Source organism: Nomascus leucogenys, chromosome 1a (assembly GCF_006542625.1).
Source record: "Nomascus leucogenys isolate Asia chromosome 1a, Asia_NLE_v1, whole genome shotgun sequence".
Lineage (NCBI taxonomy): Eukaryota > Metazoa > Chordata > Mammalia > Primates > Hylobatidae > Nomascus > Nomascus leucogenys.
This window is the reverse complement of record NC_044381.1, coordinates 63,474,561-63,492,220: the sequence shown is the minus strand read 5'-3', so window position 1 is coordinate 63,492,220 and position 17,660 is coordinate 63,474,561. Positions and strand designations below refer to the sequence as shown.

Genomic DNA, 17,660 nt, shown 5'->3' with positions numbered 1-17,660 from the left:
AAGTAGTTACGTTAGTGTAATTACAGTTTTTCAGCATAAGAGAAAAGGGATTCAGATATAAAAGAAGATAAGTAATAAAACCTTAAAGCTTTTAATTTGAATGTAAATATCAGAATAAACTCACAATGTGTTTTCTCAAAAAAACAAACATTTCTTAGCTTTGTCTACTAAAAAGACCTAGATTATAACTTCTAAATACTATTTTCCACCAAAGTGGCCCATTGGAGATATGGCTGATTTCAGGTCCAGGAGAAGAAATGTTTATATAAGATTAGCCGTGATCATCTTGTCATAACAAAAGTCAAAGAAATTATCAGAGATGACTTGGTTATCAACAGGACCCAGGAGCCTACATGAAGAATCTTTTACCCGCCATACATGAAGAGATAATAGATGGAAACTTATCAAAAATGTCTAAATGCACAAGTTTATAATGATGCTAAAATAAAATAATATTGGTCACTTTGGAGGATACTGGGGAACTGGCTCATGACTTCGAAAAATGGTTAAATAGAGAATTTTGCATTTATCCTGAAAATATGTCTAAATGCACAAGTTTATAATGATGCTAAAATAAAATAATATTGGTCACTTTGGAGGATACTGGGGAACTGGCTTGTGACTTTGAAAAATGGTTAAATAGAGAATTTTGCATTTATCCTGAAAATAACAAATACATGATGAAGAGAAGTTTATCTTTAAAGAAGTAATTTATAAACAAGAAAGGAATTAGGCTGTTACTACTTTGCAGCTGCTAATGAATCGGATTACATTAGTTTCCAGCATCACTAAAAGACAGCCAGATATTTACATGTATCCTAATGAAAGGACACACCACCACTATGGAATAGGGTATCTCTTCTCATACTGCTAAAAGGAACTACCTGAGACTGGGTAGTTTATGAAGAGGTTTAGTTGACTCAGTTCCACAGGCTATATAGGAAGCGTGGCTGGGAGACCTCAGGAAACTTAACAATTATGGTGTAAGGTGAAGGGGAAGCAAGCACGTTCTTACCATGGCAGAGTAGGAGAGAGGATGAGGGGGAAATGCTACACACTTTTAAACAACCGGATCTTGTGAGAACACACTATCACAAGAACTACAAGGGGAATCCACCCTCATTATCCAATCATCTCCCACCAAGATCCTCCCTCAACATTGGGAATTACAATTCAACATTTGATTTGGCCGGGGACACAGAGCCAACCATATCATTCTGCCCCTGGCCCTTCCGAAATCTTGTGTCCTTTTCATATTTCAGAACACAATCATGCCTCTCCCAGCAGTCCCCCAAAGTCTTAACTCATTCTAGCATTAACTCAAAAGTCTAAGTACAAGTTGAATCTGAGACAAGGCAAGCCCTTTCCACCTATGAACCTGTAAAATCAAAAACAAGCTAGTTACTTCCAACATATAATGGGGGTGCAGGCATTGGGTAAATACCCCCTTTCAAAAAGGGAGAAATCAACCAAAATGAAGGAACTACAGGCCCCACACATGTCTGAAACCCTGCAGGGCAAACATTTAAGTCTTAATGCCCCAAAAAAGTCTTTGACTCCATGTCTCACATCAAGGCCACACTGATGCAAGGAGTGGGCTCCCAAGGCTTTGGGCAGCTCCACCCCTGTGGCTGTGCAGGGTGCAGTCCCCACAGCTGCTTTCATGGGCTGACATTGAATGCCTGCAGCTTTTCTAGGCACACGGTGCAAGCTGTCAGTGGATCTCCCATTCTGGGGTCTGGAGGATGGTGGCCCTTTTCTCATAGCTCCACTAGGCAGTGCCCCAGTGGGGACTCTGTGTGGGGGCTGCAACCCCACATTTGCCTTCCATACTGCCCTAGTAGGAGTTCTCCATGAGGGCCTAGCCCCTGCAGCAGACTTCTGCCTGGACATCCAGGCATTTCCATACATCCTTTGAAACCTAAGCAGAGTCTCCCCCAAACCTCAACTCTTGCCTTCTGCACACCCACAGGACCAGCACCTTGTGGAAACTGCCAAGGCTTGGGGCTTACACCCCCTGAAGTAATGGCCCGAGCTGTATCTCGGCCCCTTTTAGCCACACCTGGAGTGGCTAGGATGTAGGGCACCATGCCCTAAGGCTGCACAGAGCAGCAGGGCACTGGACCTGGCCCAAGAAACAAGTTTTCCCTCCTAGACCGCCAGGCCTGTGATGGGAGGGGCTGCTTCTGACATGCCCTGGAGGCATTTTCCCCATTGTCTTGGCTATTAACGTTTGGCTCTTCTTTACTTCTGCAAGTTTCTGCAGCCTTGAATTCCTTCTCCGGGAAATGAGTTTTTCTTTTCTACTGCATGGTTGGGCTGCAAGTTTTCCAAACTTTCATGCTCTGCTTTCCTTTTAAAGTTCTAGTTTCAGGTCATTTTTGTTTATGCAAATGAGCATAGGCTGTTAGAAGCAGCCAGGCCACACCTTGAATGCTTTGCTGCCTAGAAATTTCTTCCACTGGATGCCCTAAATCATCTCTCTCAAGTTCAGAGTTCCACAGATCTCTTGAGCAGGGGCACAGTGCTGCCAGTCTCTTTGCTAAAACATAGCAAGAGTGACCTTTACTCCAGTTTCCAATAAGTTCCTCATCTCCATCTGAGACCACCTCAACCTGGACTTCACTGTCCATATCCTTGTCAGCATTTTGATCACAACCGCTCAACAAGTCTCGAAGTTCCAAACTTTCCCTCATCTTCCTGTCTTCTTCTGAGCTCTCCAAACTGTTCCAACCTCTGCTTATTACCCAGTTCCAAAGTTGTTTCCACATTTTCAGGTATCTTTACAGCAATGCCCCCACTTCTCTTGTATCAATTTTCTGTATTAGTACATTCTCACACTTCTATAAAGAACTACCTGAGACTGGGTAATTTATAAAGAAAGGGTTTAATTGAATCACAGTTCTTCAGGCTGTACAAGATGCATGGCCGGGAGGCCTCAGGAAACTTAAAATCATAGGGAAGGTGAAGAGGAATCAGGCACGTCTTACCATGGCGGTGAGAGAGAGAGAAGGGGGGAAGTGCTGCACACTTTTAAACAACCAGATCTTGTGAGAACTCAATATCATGAGATCAGCAAGGAGGAAATCCACCCTCATGAGCCAGTCACCTCCCACTAGATTCCTCCCCCAACATTGGGGATTACGGTTCAACATGAGATTTGGGTTGGGACACAGAGCCAAACCATATCAAATAGTCTTATTAAAAAAATCAAATTGCAGTCTAAGTCGCTACAACAGGGTTTCTCACCTCAGCATTATTGACATTTTAGAGTGGATAAATTTTTTTGTGCTTTTTAGAATGTTTAACAGCATCCCTAGCCCCTGCCTGTTAGATGTCAGTAGTATACACACACACGTACTTCCCCCCAGTTGTTACAATCAAAAATGTCTCCAGACATTTGCCCCCTGGGGAGCAAAAGTACCCCCGGTTGAGAACCACTGGTTTAAAACTACCAGGTTACAATAAATTCAGGACAGGAAGAAATATATTAAATGACACTGAGGAATACAGTCAGCAAAACCTAGAATATAAGGAACTCTGTAGGACAAATAATTTACTTCAGCACTGTCCAGTAGAAATACAGTGTTTAAGTTCTACATGTAACTTTTTTTTTTTTTTTTTTTGAGACAGTCTTCACTCTGTCGCCCAGGCTGGAGTGCAGTCTCAGCTCACTGCAACCTCCGCCTTCTTAGTTCAAGCGATTTTCCTGCCTCAGCCTCCCAAGTAGCTGGGACTACAGGCATACCACTATGCCCTGCTAATTTTTTTGTATTTTTGGTAGAGACGGGGTTTCACTTTGTTGGCCAGGCTGGTCTCAAACTCCTGACCTCAGGTTATCCACCCACCTCAGCCTCCCAAAGGCTGGGTTTATAGGCGTGAGCCACTGCACCCAGCCTACATGTAACTTTGTAGTAGCCAGATTTTAAAAAGCAAAAAGAAATGGGTTAAATGAATTACAATAATATATTTTACCCAGTATATCCAAAATATTGTCATTTCAACTTATAAGCAATATTGAAAATTTACTAATAAGCTATTTTGTATCTCATAGTCTTCAAAATACTTTATACTTAAAACACATCTCAAGTCAGATAGTAAATTTTCATCAGAAATACTTGATCTGTATTTTGATTTTCTCAAACTGATAGTTGAAAAAGTTAGGTTCACATACCCAAGCTGTTCCATTTTCCAATAGCTAGGAACAAGTATCAGTTTTTAATTTTAAATTTAGGTTCGAATTTAAAATTCAGTTTCTCAGTCGCTTTAGCCACATTTTAGTGCTTTATAGCCACACGTGACTAGTTTCTATTTTATTAGACAGTACAGTTTCTAAAATACTTTCAAGGAAAAATGGAAGGGGAAACCTAAAAGTTTAAAAGGACTTAAGAAATGTATTAACCAAATATAATGTGTACACCTTATTTTGATTCTGATTTAAACAAATCAACTACTTTTAAAAGGTAGAAAAAAGGGAGATTTGAATACTGACTCAGTACTTGATAATAGAATTTATTGATAATATTTTTAGGTTTGATAGTGGTATTATGGTTATGGGGTTTTTTTTAAGTCTTTGTCTTTTAAAGATACATTTCCACAATATTTATGAAGGAAAGGATAGGCTGTCTGGGGTTGCTTCAAAATATTCCAGAGAGAGGGCCATTTAGGAAGAGAGTATACATGAAACAATATTGGTTATGATTTGATAATTGTTGAAGCTGGATAATAGGTATGTGAAAGTTTATACCATTCTCTCTACTTTTGTATATGTTTGAAATTTTTCATTATAAAAAGTAAAGCTTCCATTCTTGGTGATGATGAAGTAACCGGAACCATATTTACTGTCTCACTTGAAACCACTAAAAGATGTGACTATGTCAAATAGAGGTTTTCAGACATTGGACAACGGGCAGCACAGGACAGCGATCCTTGAGAGAAGGGGTAGAAAACAAAGTGAGCCCTATGATTCCCTCATCTTACTGCTTGGAAAGAGTTTCCACACCACAGTGCAGGGAGCATGACAGAATAACACTACAGATCCTATAGACATTAAAGGATATTAAGAGAATACGATTAAAAACCTCATGCCAATAAATTTGACAACTTTGATGAAATGGACACATTTCTTAAAAGACACAAAACTACCAAAGGTCACTCAAGAAGATAATACGTAACTAGACTAACCTTATATTTATTTTAAAAATTGAATTTCCCATTAAAAATTTTACCACTAAGGGAACTTCAGTCCCAAAATCTTCACTGGTTAATTCTACCAAGCATTTATGAAAGAATTAATCCCAGCTGAGTGTAGTGGCTCACACTGTAATCCCAGCACTTTGGGAGGCCGAGGCAGGTGGAGCCCTTGAGTCAGGAGTTCAAGACCAGTCTGGGCAACGTGGCAAAACCCTGTCTCTACAAAAAATACAAAAATTATCCAGGCATGATGGAATGCACCTGTAATCTCAGCTAGCTACTCAGGAGGTTGAGGTGGAAGGCTCAGTTGAGCCTGGGAGGTCAAGGCTACACTAAGGTGTGATTGGACTAGTGTACTTCAGCCTGGGCGACAGAGTGAGACCCTGTCTCAAAAAAAAAAAAAAAAAAGAATTAATACCAGTTCTACTTAAGATTTTCCAGAAGGTGAAGAGGAGAGAATACTTCTTGCAGCATTATATGAGGCCAGCATTACCTGATACTAAAGACAAGAGAACTACAGACTAATACCTATCATTAACATAGACCCAAAAATTCTTAATGTAATGTTAGCAGGTCAAATCCAACAATATGTAAAAAGTAATACATTGTAACCAATTAAGTTTTATCTCAGATATATAAGGTTGGTTTAATATTTGGATATTCATCAATATAATTCACCATATTAACAGACCAAAACTGAAAAACTAGATGATCATTTCAATATATACAGAAAAATGTCAAAATTCAGCATCCCTTCATTATAAAAACTTTTTGCAACTAGGAATCGAAGACTTCATCATTCTGATAAAGGATATCTGAAAACCAACAGCTCATATCAATCTTGGTGGAAAACTGTCCCCTTACGATTGGGGACAAGGAAAATGCCCACCCTCACCTCTTCTAGTCCACATTGTACTGGAAGTTCTAGTCAGTGCAGTAAGGCTAGAAAAATTACATGTATTAAATGTAAAAAAAAACCTCCAAACATGATCATCTCTATGGAAAATCTTAAGGAATCTACAAAAATGCTACTAGAACCATCAATGAAAATTTAGCAAGATTGTAGGAGATAAGTTCAATATATAGAAATTCATTGCAGCCCCACCTACAAACAGTGAACAATTGGCAATTGCAATTTTAAAACAGTGCTATTTACAATAGCATCAAAAATGAAATACCTGGCTGGTCATGGTGGCTCATACCTATAATCCTAGCACTTTGGGAGGCCGAGGCTGGAGGATGGCTTGAGCTCGGAAGGTCAAGGCTGCCATGAGCTGTGATTTCACCACTGCACTTCAGCCTCCTGGACGAGGGGATAAAACCCTGTCATTAAAAAGAAAGGCTTTGGGAGGCCAAGGTGGCCAGATAATCAGAGGTCAGGAGTTCGAGACCAGCCTAGCCAACATGGCGAAACCCTGTCTCTACTAAAAATACAAAAATTAGCTGGGCATGGTGGTACACGCCTGTAATCCCAGCTACTCAGGAGGCTGAGACAAGAGGATCACTTGAACCCAGAAGGCAGAGGTTGCAGTGAGCCGAGATCATGTCACTGCACTCCAGCCTGGGTGACAGAGTAAGACTCTGTCCCAAAAAAAGAAAGGAAAAAAATACTAGGGATATATTTAAAAGACTTGTATCCTGAAAACTATGAAACTTTGATGAGAGACAACTTTGCTGAGAGAAATTAAATACATTGTGTTCATGGATCAAAAATTCAGGATTTCTTAAAATGCCATTTCTCTTCCAAATCTATAAATTCAATAAAATTCCTAGCCAGATTATAGAAATTGACTTATTCTAAAATGCAATGGACTTATAAGAGCAAAAACAACTTTGAATAAGTTTCAGGACTCCCACTGATTTTAAAATTTATTATGATGTTACAACAATCAAGACATTGTATCGGTATAAAAGTAGATATATATGGATCAATGGAACCGAATAGAGAATCTAGAAATACATCCACATATTTATGGTCAGTTGTTTTTTTTTTTTTTTTTGACAAAGATGCCCAGGGATTTCAATCGGGAAAGAGTAATCTTTGTAACAAATAGTGCTGGAACAATTGCATAGTCATATGGTCATATGTAAAAAATGAACCATACCCTTACCTCGTATCATATACAAATGAGTCACAGACTTAAATGTAAGAGCTAAAATTATAAAACTTCTTGAAGAAAATGTAAGAGAAAATCTTAGTGACCTTGGTTTTGGCAAGGATTTCTTAGATAAAATAGAAAAAGCACAAATTAGAAAAAGAATCATTGCATTCATCACAATGAGTAACTTTTGTTTTCAGTAGATGCTGTTACAAAAAGGCAAGCTACAAACTGGGAGAATATATTTGCAATACACCTCACAGAGGACTTGTATCTAGACCAAGAGGTCTATGCCGGTGGGCCAAATCTAGCCCAAGGTCTTGTTTTTGTAAAGTCCCTGTGAGCTAAGAATAGTTTTCATATTTTTTAAAGAGAGAGAGAGCGTGTGTGTGTCTATGTGTGTGTGTGTAATGTGACAGAGACTTTATATGGCCCTCAAAGCCTAATTTCCTTACTGGCCTTTAAAGTTTGCTGACCCCTGATGGATGCTATAAAAATAATTTCAACTATCAATACAAAGAAGACCAACAACCCAGTGAAAAAATGGGCAAAGAATTTCACCATACTACAGGAAGTATGTGAATAGTAAATAAGCACGTGAAAAGATGCCCAACCTGACTTTACTGATCTTGGGTAGAAAAGAAAAAAAAAAAATATATATATATATATATAAAAAAGATGCCCAACCTTATTAGTCCGTAGGGAAGCTTATATTAAAGGCATGAGTTACACCATAGACTCACTAGAATTGCTAAAATTTTAAAAGACTTATCATCCTAAATTGCTGAGAATTTGGAGCAACTGGAACTGTCATACACTGCTGGTGGGAATTTAAAATATATAATCACTGTGGAAAATCATTTGGGAGTTTAAGGGCTAAACATATACCTAACATGAAATGAAAGGATATGTCTATGAAAGACTGGTACACAAATGTGTAACAGCTGTCTTTGTAATAGCTAAAAACTGGAATTAAGGCTAAGTGCAGTGGCTCATGCCTATAATGCCAGCACTTTAGGAGGCCAAGGCAGGAGAATCATGCCCAGGAGTTTGAGACCAGCCTGGGCAACATAGCAAGACCCTGTTTCTACAAAAAATTAAAAATTTGCCAGGCATGATGGTGAATGCCTGTAGTCCCAGCTACTCGAGAGGCTGAGGTTGGAGAATCACTTGAGCCTGGGAGGTTGAGGCTTCAGTGAGCAGTGATCATGTCACTGCACTCTAGCCTAGGCAGTAGAGCAAGACCCTGTCTTAAAAAAAAAAAAAAAAAAAAAAAAAAAAAAAAAAAAAAAAAAAAAACACAGCAACAAAAAACATGGAGGTTAATGCCCAGCAACACCTGAATGATTAAACAAATTATGGTATGTGGAATATTACTCTGCCACAATAAGAAATGAATTACTGATACACACATAAATGTATCTCAGTGAAGCTGAGTGGAAGAAACCAGACCAAAAGAGAGCATACACTATATAATTTCAGAACTTTTGAAGGTGATAGATATGTTTATTATCTTCATGGTAATAGCTTTACAGGTGTGTATATTTGTCAGAATTCATCAAGTTGTCTCCTTTAAATATTGCTGTTTATGATTCCTTGGTTACACCCCAAAAGTTAGGGAAGAAAACTGAAATGAGTTACAAAAAAAATTAAGTTAGAGTTTTATCATTTATTTCACTTGTCTTTTTACTAGTATTTTTATTACGTAACTTTAAACACATACAAGAATATGAAGAGTAACATAACATCCATGTGTCCACTACCCCTCTTTAACAAATGTTAACCCTTGCCATATTTGTTGCAGATTTTTAAACCTATTCATGTAGTCAGAGTCTATTTTTACCCTTCCCCATCTATTCTTCTATTTCACCAGGGTCTGTCACTCTCCAGCAGGGTTATGTACATGATTCACTGTAACTTAACTGCATAAATGTATTTGTTACATAAATGTGAGCTATGTAGGAGTGCCTTTTCGTGGAAAGCATCCACAGAGGATAGATTTTAGGAAATGTAGACATAGGACTGCACAGGTGAATGGAAACGTTAGATCAGAGTAAAGGAGCAGCTTTATTATTCTGAAGCCAACCTCTTCAAACCCTTTGACTTAAGAAAAACAGTTTTGCTAGCAGATAAGCAACTAGGAGCATGCAGGCACAAACACACATAGCCAAACGAAGCTGAAGATTAGGTTTGATATGCTAGGACTGGGCAAAAGCCAGAGATGTGGAAGACAGGAAAGTCCTCTCCCCAACTCCCCACCTTCACCAAGAACAAAGGAAGGAAAGGATGGCAGAATGAATAGCAATAGTATTCTAAATAGGTAGTCAGTGTCCAGCAAAAAGCAATCAAAGGTAAGTCCCAAATGGGAGTGGGGAGTGAAGAAACTGAACTAGCTACCAGAGGAGAGCCTCATCAGGGCTTATTTCCTGGGCATGTGGGGAATGTCATCTGCTACTTTTTCATCTGTTCTATTGGTAAGTAATTGTAGAGTCCATACTGAAGTTACTTCATTGATTGAGCTTATGAATGTGGTTGTTCCATATAGGAAATGTTGTTATAAAAGAGGTTTCATGAAGAAGTTGACCTATCAGGCAGATACTATTAATATGTGTAGTCATATTGTGTGTCATATCCAATAACACAATTGTATTAGTCCGTTTTCATGCTGCTGATAAAGACATACCCCAGACTGGGCAGTTCACAAAAGAAAGAGGTTTAATGGACTTACAGTTCCATATGGCAGGGGAGGCCTCGCAATCATGGTGGAAGACAAGGAGGAGCAAGTCACATCTTACATGGATGGTGGCAGGCAAAGAGAGAGCTTGTACAGGGAAACTCCCCCTTATAGAACCATCAGATCTCGTGAGACTTACTATCATGAGAACAGCACAGGAAGGATCTGCCCCCATGATTCAGTTGCCTCTCACCAGGTCCCTGCCACAACACGTGGGAATTCAAGATGAGATTTGGGTGGGGACACAGCCAAACCATATCAACAATACAATATTTGATTCTGGTGCCTGAAGTTTTCATCAGTATTGATGAGAATTTAAGAAAATTATTTGTTTGTGTCATGTTTACAGAAGTATGAAATCAATGGCTTTGGAGTAAGTATGCTCTTAAACTTTAACCCACACTTGACACAGTGAGAGATACTCTTCCAGTAGCCCTTATAGATGGACTGAGATTAGTACAAGTTGGCAGGGTGTTCTCTCCTGATCCATTTTATTAGTAAATAGGATAAATACTGTGTTTTGAGGTTTTTGTTTTTTTTTTTTTGGAGACAGTCTTGCTCTGTCACCCAGGCTGGAGTGCAGTGGCATGATCTCAGCTCACTGCAACCTCGGTCTCCTGGGTTCAAGCGATTCTCCTGCCTCAGCCTCCTAAGTAGCTGGGACTACAGGCGAGCGCCACCACACCCGGCTAATCGGCTAATTTTTGCATTTTTAGCAGAGATGGTGTTTCACCATGCCTGGCCTCAAACTCCTGACATCAAATGATCCACCCGCCTCGGCCTCCCAAAGTGCTAGGATTACAGGTGTGAGCCACTACACCTGGCCAAGAAATACTGTTTTGAGTAGAGCTGACTGCTGTGTTTCTGGAAAGTAGGAAAGTTTTTGGGGAGGGGGTTTTGTTTTTAATCAGTGAATTACTAATTTTTTTTTTTTTTTTTTTTTTTTTTACCAAGACAGCCACTTTCAAATTTAAAGTTAAAATTCCTGTAGTTGACTGCATTTTGGTTATTCAGAAAGCACAAATAGCCAACGTAACTCGTTATGTATTATTTTGATTATATTTTAATAGTGCATAATTTCTCAACACATTTGCTGTTTTGTTTTGTTTCCTTGAGAACGGGATCTTACTCTCTTACCCAGGCTGAAGTGCGGTGGCACGGTCAACAGCTTCCTGCAGCCTGAAAATCCTTGGCTCAAGCAATCCTCCTGCCTCAGCCTTTCCTGGTATTTAGGACTACAGGTGCATGCCACACACCTGGCTAATTATTTTTTATTTGTAGAGATAGTTCTCACTATGTTGCCCTGGCTGGTCTCAAACTCCTAACCTCAAGCAATCTTCCCACCTCTGCCTCCTAAAGTACTGGGATTACAGGCATGTGCCACCATGCCCAGCCATTTGCATAATTTTAAAATTAACTGGAGAAACTTCACTTAGCACATTTTGATTCTCTTTTTGTTCTTGTTCCTTTTCCTTGCCCTTTGCCCAATTTAGACATTACCACATTACTAATTCACCTCTTTCTAACTATCATGGCTACCGCCCTGTCTAGACATTAAGTCCTAATAGCTGTGGCCTCACTCTTTACGAATTTTGCACTCATTTAACTGCCAGAAAAAAAAAAATTGTGCTCATTTTTATATTCTGCTGCAGAAATCTACAGCTTTATAATATTATACATCATCCAAAGCTTTACAGTAGTCTTCTAATGTCTACTTCCAACTTCTAGCCTTTTTTACCTTGGTTGGCTGTTCCAGTGTTCCTACCATTGTTCATAACCTCTGTATCTTTCCCGTATCGTTCGTTCACCCTTTTCATTCTGAGTCTGTTGCTGCTTTTAAGACCAGAACTCTTCCTTGACACACATAAGTAACCTTACTTAATACTACCTCTGACTTTATTTTGCATTTCCTCAGCAATATTTTACACCACTCTGTTTTTCTTATTCATATGTTGATTTGAAAGTTCTTAAATGATCTGAGTGTACCTATTGTCCCAACTACTTTGGAGGCTGAGATAGGAGGATCACTTGAGTCCAGGAGTTCAAGTCCATCCTGGGCAACATTGTAAGACCTTATCTCTAAAAAAAAAAAATAAATAAAATTTTTAAATGCTTTTCATGTATAAATGCTTTACCAGCCCTTTTGTAAGTTTCTTTCATTTCTTCTTGTGCGTGCTTAATAAATGTTTGTTGCTGTCTGATCATAGTCATTAGCCACACATTTGAAAGAGTCAAGAATGATGACTAAAAGTACGTAGTAGAATAGGTGTATGGTAGTTCACTTTCTCTTTTACCTACTCTTGTTTTCTTCTCATGTTTGCTGCCATTTACCTGCACATGATTTTATCTAATCTGTTCCTGCTATGCAGCTTCATTTGAACCAAAGAGAAATTTTTTTTTCCTACTTGTCCCTTTGAACACATGGCAGGTTGCTCTGAGGAACTGTTGCTACCACTTGGTTTTGTCCTTTTTTCTGTCATGAAAATAAATTCACAAAAGAAGATTGACACAGAATTTCAGTGGAGATTGTATTTATGAGGGGACTTAGAGGTAACTAACCACCATGGAGTTTGATACTTTCTCAGATTTTTGGAAGGTAAATAGGGCAACAGACCTATAAAACCCCCTGAGAAAGGCAGATGGTGGGAAGCCTCTCTTTGGTAATGTCACTAACTTATGGACTATTTTTAGGACAAGTTAGTAAGCTGTGTGTGAATCCAAATACAGAGGTCGATAAAAATTTCTGTTATTTTGTTTTTGACCGTGGGCAGGTTTCCTAACCACTCCAAGCTTAATCATTATCTTCAGCCATAAGTATGATACCTAATTTGGAGGGATATTATGATATTCAGTTTAATAATATACATCAAGATGCCTAGTGTGCTGCTTAGCATGAAGCCAGTGTTTCCTTTAAAAGTATAGATTTACATCAGAATTAATATTAGTTATAAAAATGGAAAGTTGTTACATTTATTTGCTTATTCTAATACCAAATTTAGGAGTTCTGTGCTTTTCATCTGACCTCTCTTCTGCCTACCTGCTTGCCACTCCCTCAAAAAAGAACTGTTTCATAGGAGACTTTTTTTTTTTTACTTAAATGAGATGTGTATAATTTTGAAGAAAACATTTTACAAGGAAATAGTATTATTCCCATTATTTTATTGTTTATGATTAAGTAGAATTTATGGTCTTGTGTATTAAAAGTTAAGATTATTATTCTAAATTTCTAGTATTACATTAAAATTTAAAGTTGACTTTCTAAAAAAATGAATGAATTTTATATTTTTAAGTGTGTATTCTGTCTGGTAACTAAAACAAATGGTTAACATTTGAATTTGAAATGAACTAAATTGGAATGACATTTTATTAAGGGAAAATTGAGGAAGAAATGTGTTAATTTACAGCTAATGTTTTAGTAAAAGTTGATACCTAGGACTTAATTTTATTCGTATAGAAAATGGTTTTCATTTTATTTGATTCTTATTCTAATGAACTGTTCCTAAATTAACAGTTTTAACATATACGGTTTTCATAAGAAATTCTGTGAATAATTCTTACTTCTTCCACAAGAGGGCCTTCTTAGAAAAGGTTTTTCTTGTTCAATGTTGAGGTATCTGTACAATTTCCGTGACAAGTGACCTTTCACAAAAAGAATTTTAGAAAAAAAGATAATACTTACAAATTTTTTCTAAGGTATATAACTACAAAGTAATCTTTTTTGAGATGTTAGTGGGGGATATTTTGTACATTTCACTCATCTCTTAAACAGATGGAGTATTTTCTATTCTCTATTAACTATTAAAGGCTAGACTGTAAGCAGAAATGTAGATAAAGCCTTTTCGCTAGTCTGACTTTACAGCATTATCTGATATAATTATATATGCCTTCCCACTTCCACCCTTAAAAAGCTCAGCAAGAATTGTGGTTTTAAAAACAAAAAGCAAAACAGGTGCTGTGTGAAGATCTGTATCACAAACACGTATTTATAGAATATTTTCTCAGTTAAATATTTTATTACACATATGCCACCAAACAGAAACTATTAAATGAGATTTTATCTTTGTAAGTCCAGAGCTTCAAATTATCAACTCATTGATATTTCTTTTCCATAATGTTCTAATACTTTATTTTAGCAACGTCCAGAGGAACAGGAATCAGGAATAGAAGAAATTAGGAGTATTTAGTTTCTATCCAGCTGTTCCTTGTTTTGCATTTGCCTGATTACAATGGTCCTTAGCAGAGTAGGGGTGATTGAGAATCTTTAACATTTTCTTTTATTTCTCTCAAGCTATAGGGACTGAGGAATTTATTCAAGGAAACCATAGTACTAAGTGGTTAGTATAAAGGATTGCTTGTATTTTCAGTTTGGTCCAGTATATATCCTTTTACTTTTCATAACTATTGTCTTGGCTTAGTTTATTTGCCATCAAACCCGTGTGCATAAAAGTCACCTGAGGGCCCCCTTAATAATACAGGTGTCCAGACCTCAGCCCCAGAGATATTAATCAAATAGATCTGGAATGTGCTTAGGCCATTCCAGATCCCCCACCCCCAACTGTTTTTTGTGCCAACCAGAGTTTGAGGGTTAGTGAAAAGAGCAAACCAGACCTGTTTTATTTCTCAGAAATCTGCTAGTTCCATAACCTTGGGCAAGTTTCTTAATGTGTCTGAGCCACATCTACAAATAGAGATAACCCTTTTCTTTAAGATCATAATTGGGATTAGAACAATTAACAGGATAGTGGTTGTAACAGTGCTTGACCTACAGAAGACATTTAGTAGATGAGATACCTTCCCTGTTACATGTGAAATTTTTGCAGTCTGGCCCTTGTCCATTTTACCAACTCTGATCTTTTTACATCCTTACAAATTCCTCTCCTCCAACCACATTAGATTACTTGTTTCTTAAATAAGCAGGTCTTTGAGGCTCATATGCCTTAAAATTCATAATCACCTATCCTTGGAATGTCATCTGCTGCTGTTCCTTATTTCTTGTCATTTAAGGCTGTTAAGTTGTCATAGCTTCTGTGACCTCTCTGACCTTCCCTACATACATACTCTGTCCAATCTGCTCCTGCTGAGAGGTGCCATGCTGTAATGAAAAGAGCATGTGTCCTGTAAGCAGACAGGGATCTGAATCATGACAGTCTCTAAGTAAATGTGTGGGCTTGGGCAAGTTACTTAATTCCTTTCAGTCTCTTTTTTTTTTTTTTTTTTTTTTCCATGCACTAAATGAGGATAATATTACTGTGCAGTGTTTGTGAGAAATAAAGGGAATCATGTATGCGAAGCACCTAGCCAAGGGCCTAGCACATAAGCATTCAGTAAAGAGTACCTGTTTCTGTTATTATAATGATTCTGTGTCTCTTTCTCCTTATTCACCTTTCTGTGACCAATGCAGATTATAATACTGGCATTTAATAGGTTCTCAGTAATTATTTGGTGAAGGAATGAATAGGTCCATGAATAAATAACTATATGGAAGGTACTTGGAAAACTATCAAGCATGATTTAAAGGTTCTAACTACATTTGAGTGCTGAGTTTTCTGATATGAAGCCTGTGTACTGTGTATCTCAAATCTGATTATAATATAATTACATGACCGGGCCTGGTGGCTCACGCCTGTAATCCCAGCACTTTTGAGAGCCCAAGGCGGATGGATCACTTGAGGCCAGGAGTTGGAGACCAGCCTGCCCAACATGGTGAAACCTTGGCTCTACTAAAAACACAAAAATTAGCCAGGCATGGTGGTACACATCTGTAATCTCAGCTACTCGGGAGGCTGAGGCGTGATAATCACTTGAATCTGGGAGGTGGAGGTTGCAGTGAGCTGAGATCACGTCATGTCACTGCACTCCAGCCTGGGTGACAGAGCAAGCCTGTCTTAAATAAATAAATAAATAAATAAATAAAATATAATTACATGGAGCTAAGCTAGACTTTCAGAAAAAGGCGGTAAAATTTAAATTTTACACCTCTTATGGATTAGAGAAATGCCAGGTTGTTGATATGCTGATGTATTTTAAAGTTTAAATTCAGCCGGGCGCAGTGGCTCACGCTTGTAATCCCAGCACTTTGGGAGGCCGAGGCGGGCGGATCACGAGGTCAGGAGATCGAGACCACGGTGAAACACCGTCTCTACTAAAAATACAAAAAAATTAGCCGGGCGTGGTGGCGGGCGCCTGTAGTCCCAGCTACTCGGAGAGGCTGAGGCAGGAGAATGGCGTGAACCCGGGAGGCGGAGCTTGCAGTGAGCCGAGGCTGCGCCACTGCACTCCAGCCTGGGTGACAGAGCGAGACTCCGTCTCAAAAAAAAAAAAAAAAAAAAGTTTAAGTTCAAATTTAACCTTTATAATAGAAAGAGTCATTATTTAAGATAACGGTTTCAGATAATTTGATTATCATTATAATCAGAATTCAACAATGTATTTAATATGTGGTAGTTTAATAAAACATCCCTCTGCTTTAACAGTAACATTCAAATTTTCAAAATAAATTTTTTTAATAGCAACATTTCATTGAATTGGATGAAAATAGACAGAGATTATTGCAGAAATGCAAGGAACTTATGAAGAGAGCTAGGCAAGTATGTAACCTGGGTGCAGAGCAGACTCTTCCTCAAGAATACCAGACAGTAAGTATAAAAAGTATATAATGCTACAGTTGCCATATTTAACATATTTTTAAGATTATAGGATCTTAGGCATTGTAACAGGCCGTGAAAAAACATGATGTGTCGTAAAAAATAGGGAGTTTTTCCACATTTTTAAACTGAATATATATATATAAAATAATGTCACTTAACAGATCAATGTTATTGGTACTATAACATTTATTCTTCCAATACAAATGCCTTTTAACGGGTACAGTTGGAACATATACAGTTTTTCATGGAAACATTGTGCCAGTAATTGGCATATCAGAATTAATAAATAGGATATTTTAAAAATAAAGGGAAAATGAAAATGTTTCCCTGGAAATTGGGGTGTTTAGGGTTCAATAGGAGCTGAATATTTAGGGCTAACATCTGCCAGTAAGAAAAGGAAAAAAGAGGTCTTATTTCCATTATATTTTTTATGCTGACATACCACTCAGTAAAATTAGGAGATGCTGCCCTTTAGTCACATTCCACCGTTAATTATATACCTCTGTGACAAGTGGGGATGATACTTTGCCTTCATACCTATTCAGAATAATGTCAAAATGAAATTAGAAAATAAGTTTTAAAATATCTAGAATTGGTGTGTCTTTAAAATTCTTCATTTCAAATGCCATCTATTTCAATAGATAATGAAATGGCTACTACAGATATAAACAACTGGAAAAAAATTAATGGATTATAATTTTCAAATCCTCAATTGATTTATTTTATGATATCAGACACAGAAATCCCAGAGAATGGATTCGACTATTTGGATACATACTAGGAACTCAGTAGATATCTTTAAAACAAATTGAGAAGCTTGTTTCTAAAAACAGTAGAATGTCTTCAGAATACATTGTGTTGTTACAAATATAAGTACAATCTGTACTAATTTTTTCTTTCAGAAAAAGCATGATTCTATTCTTGATAAGTCATACTGTTTTTGAATCAAAATTAGAAGATATTCATTAAAATGTGTTAATTACCTCT

General features: G+C 37.8%; 1 protein-coding gene across 3 annotated transcripts in view; it reads left to right on the top strand.

Moving 5' to 3' along the window:
• The window catches only part of SMC5 (structural maintenance of chromosomes 5), a 99,720-nt gene that overhangs the window by 70,319 nt on the left and 11,741 nt on the right, over positions 1-17,660 (top strand). For all 3 annotated transcript variants that reach the window (XM_030810027.1, XM_030810029.1, XM_030810031.1), the window contains one exon: positions 16,536-16,661. In XM_030810027.1, coding sequence (XP_030665887.1) covers positions 16,536-16,661 — 126 coding nt within the window. The remainder of the gene's footprint in view (positions 1-16,535; positions 16,662-17,660) is intronic.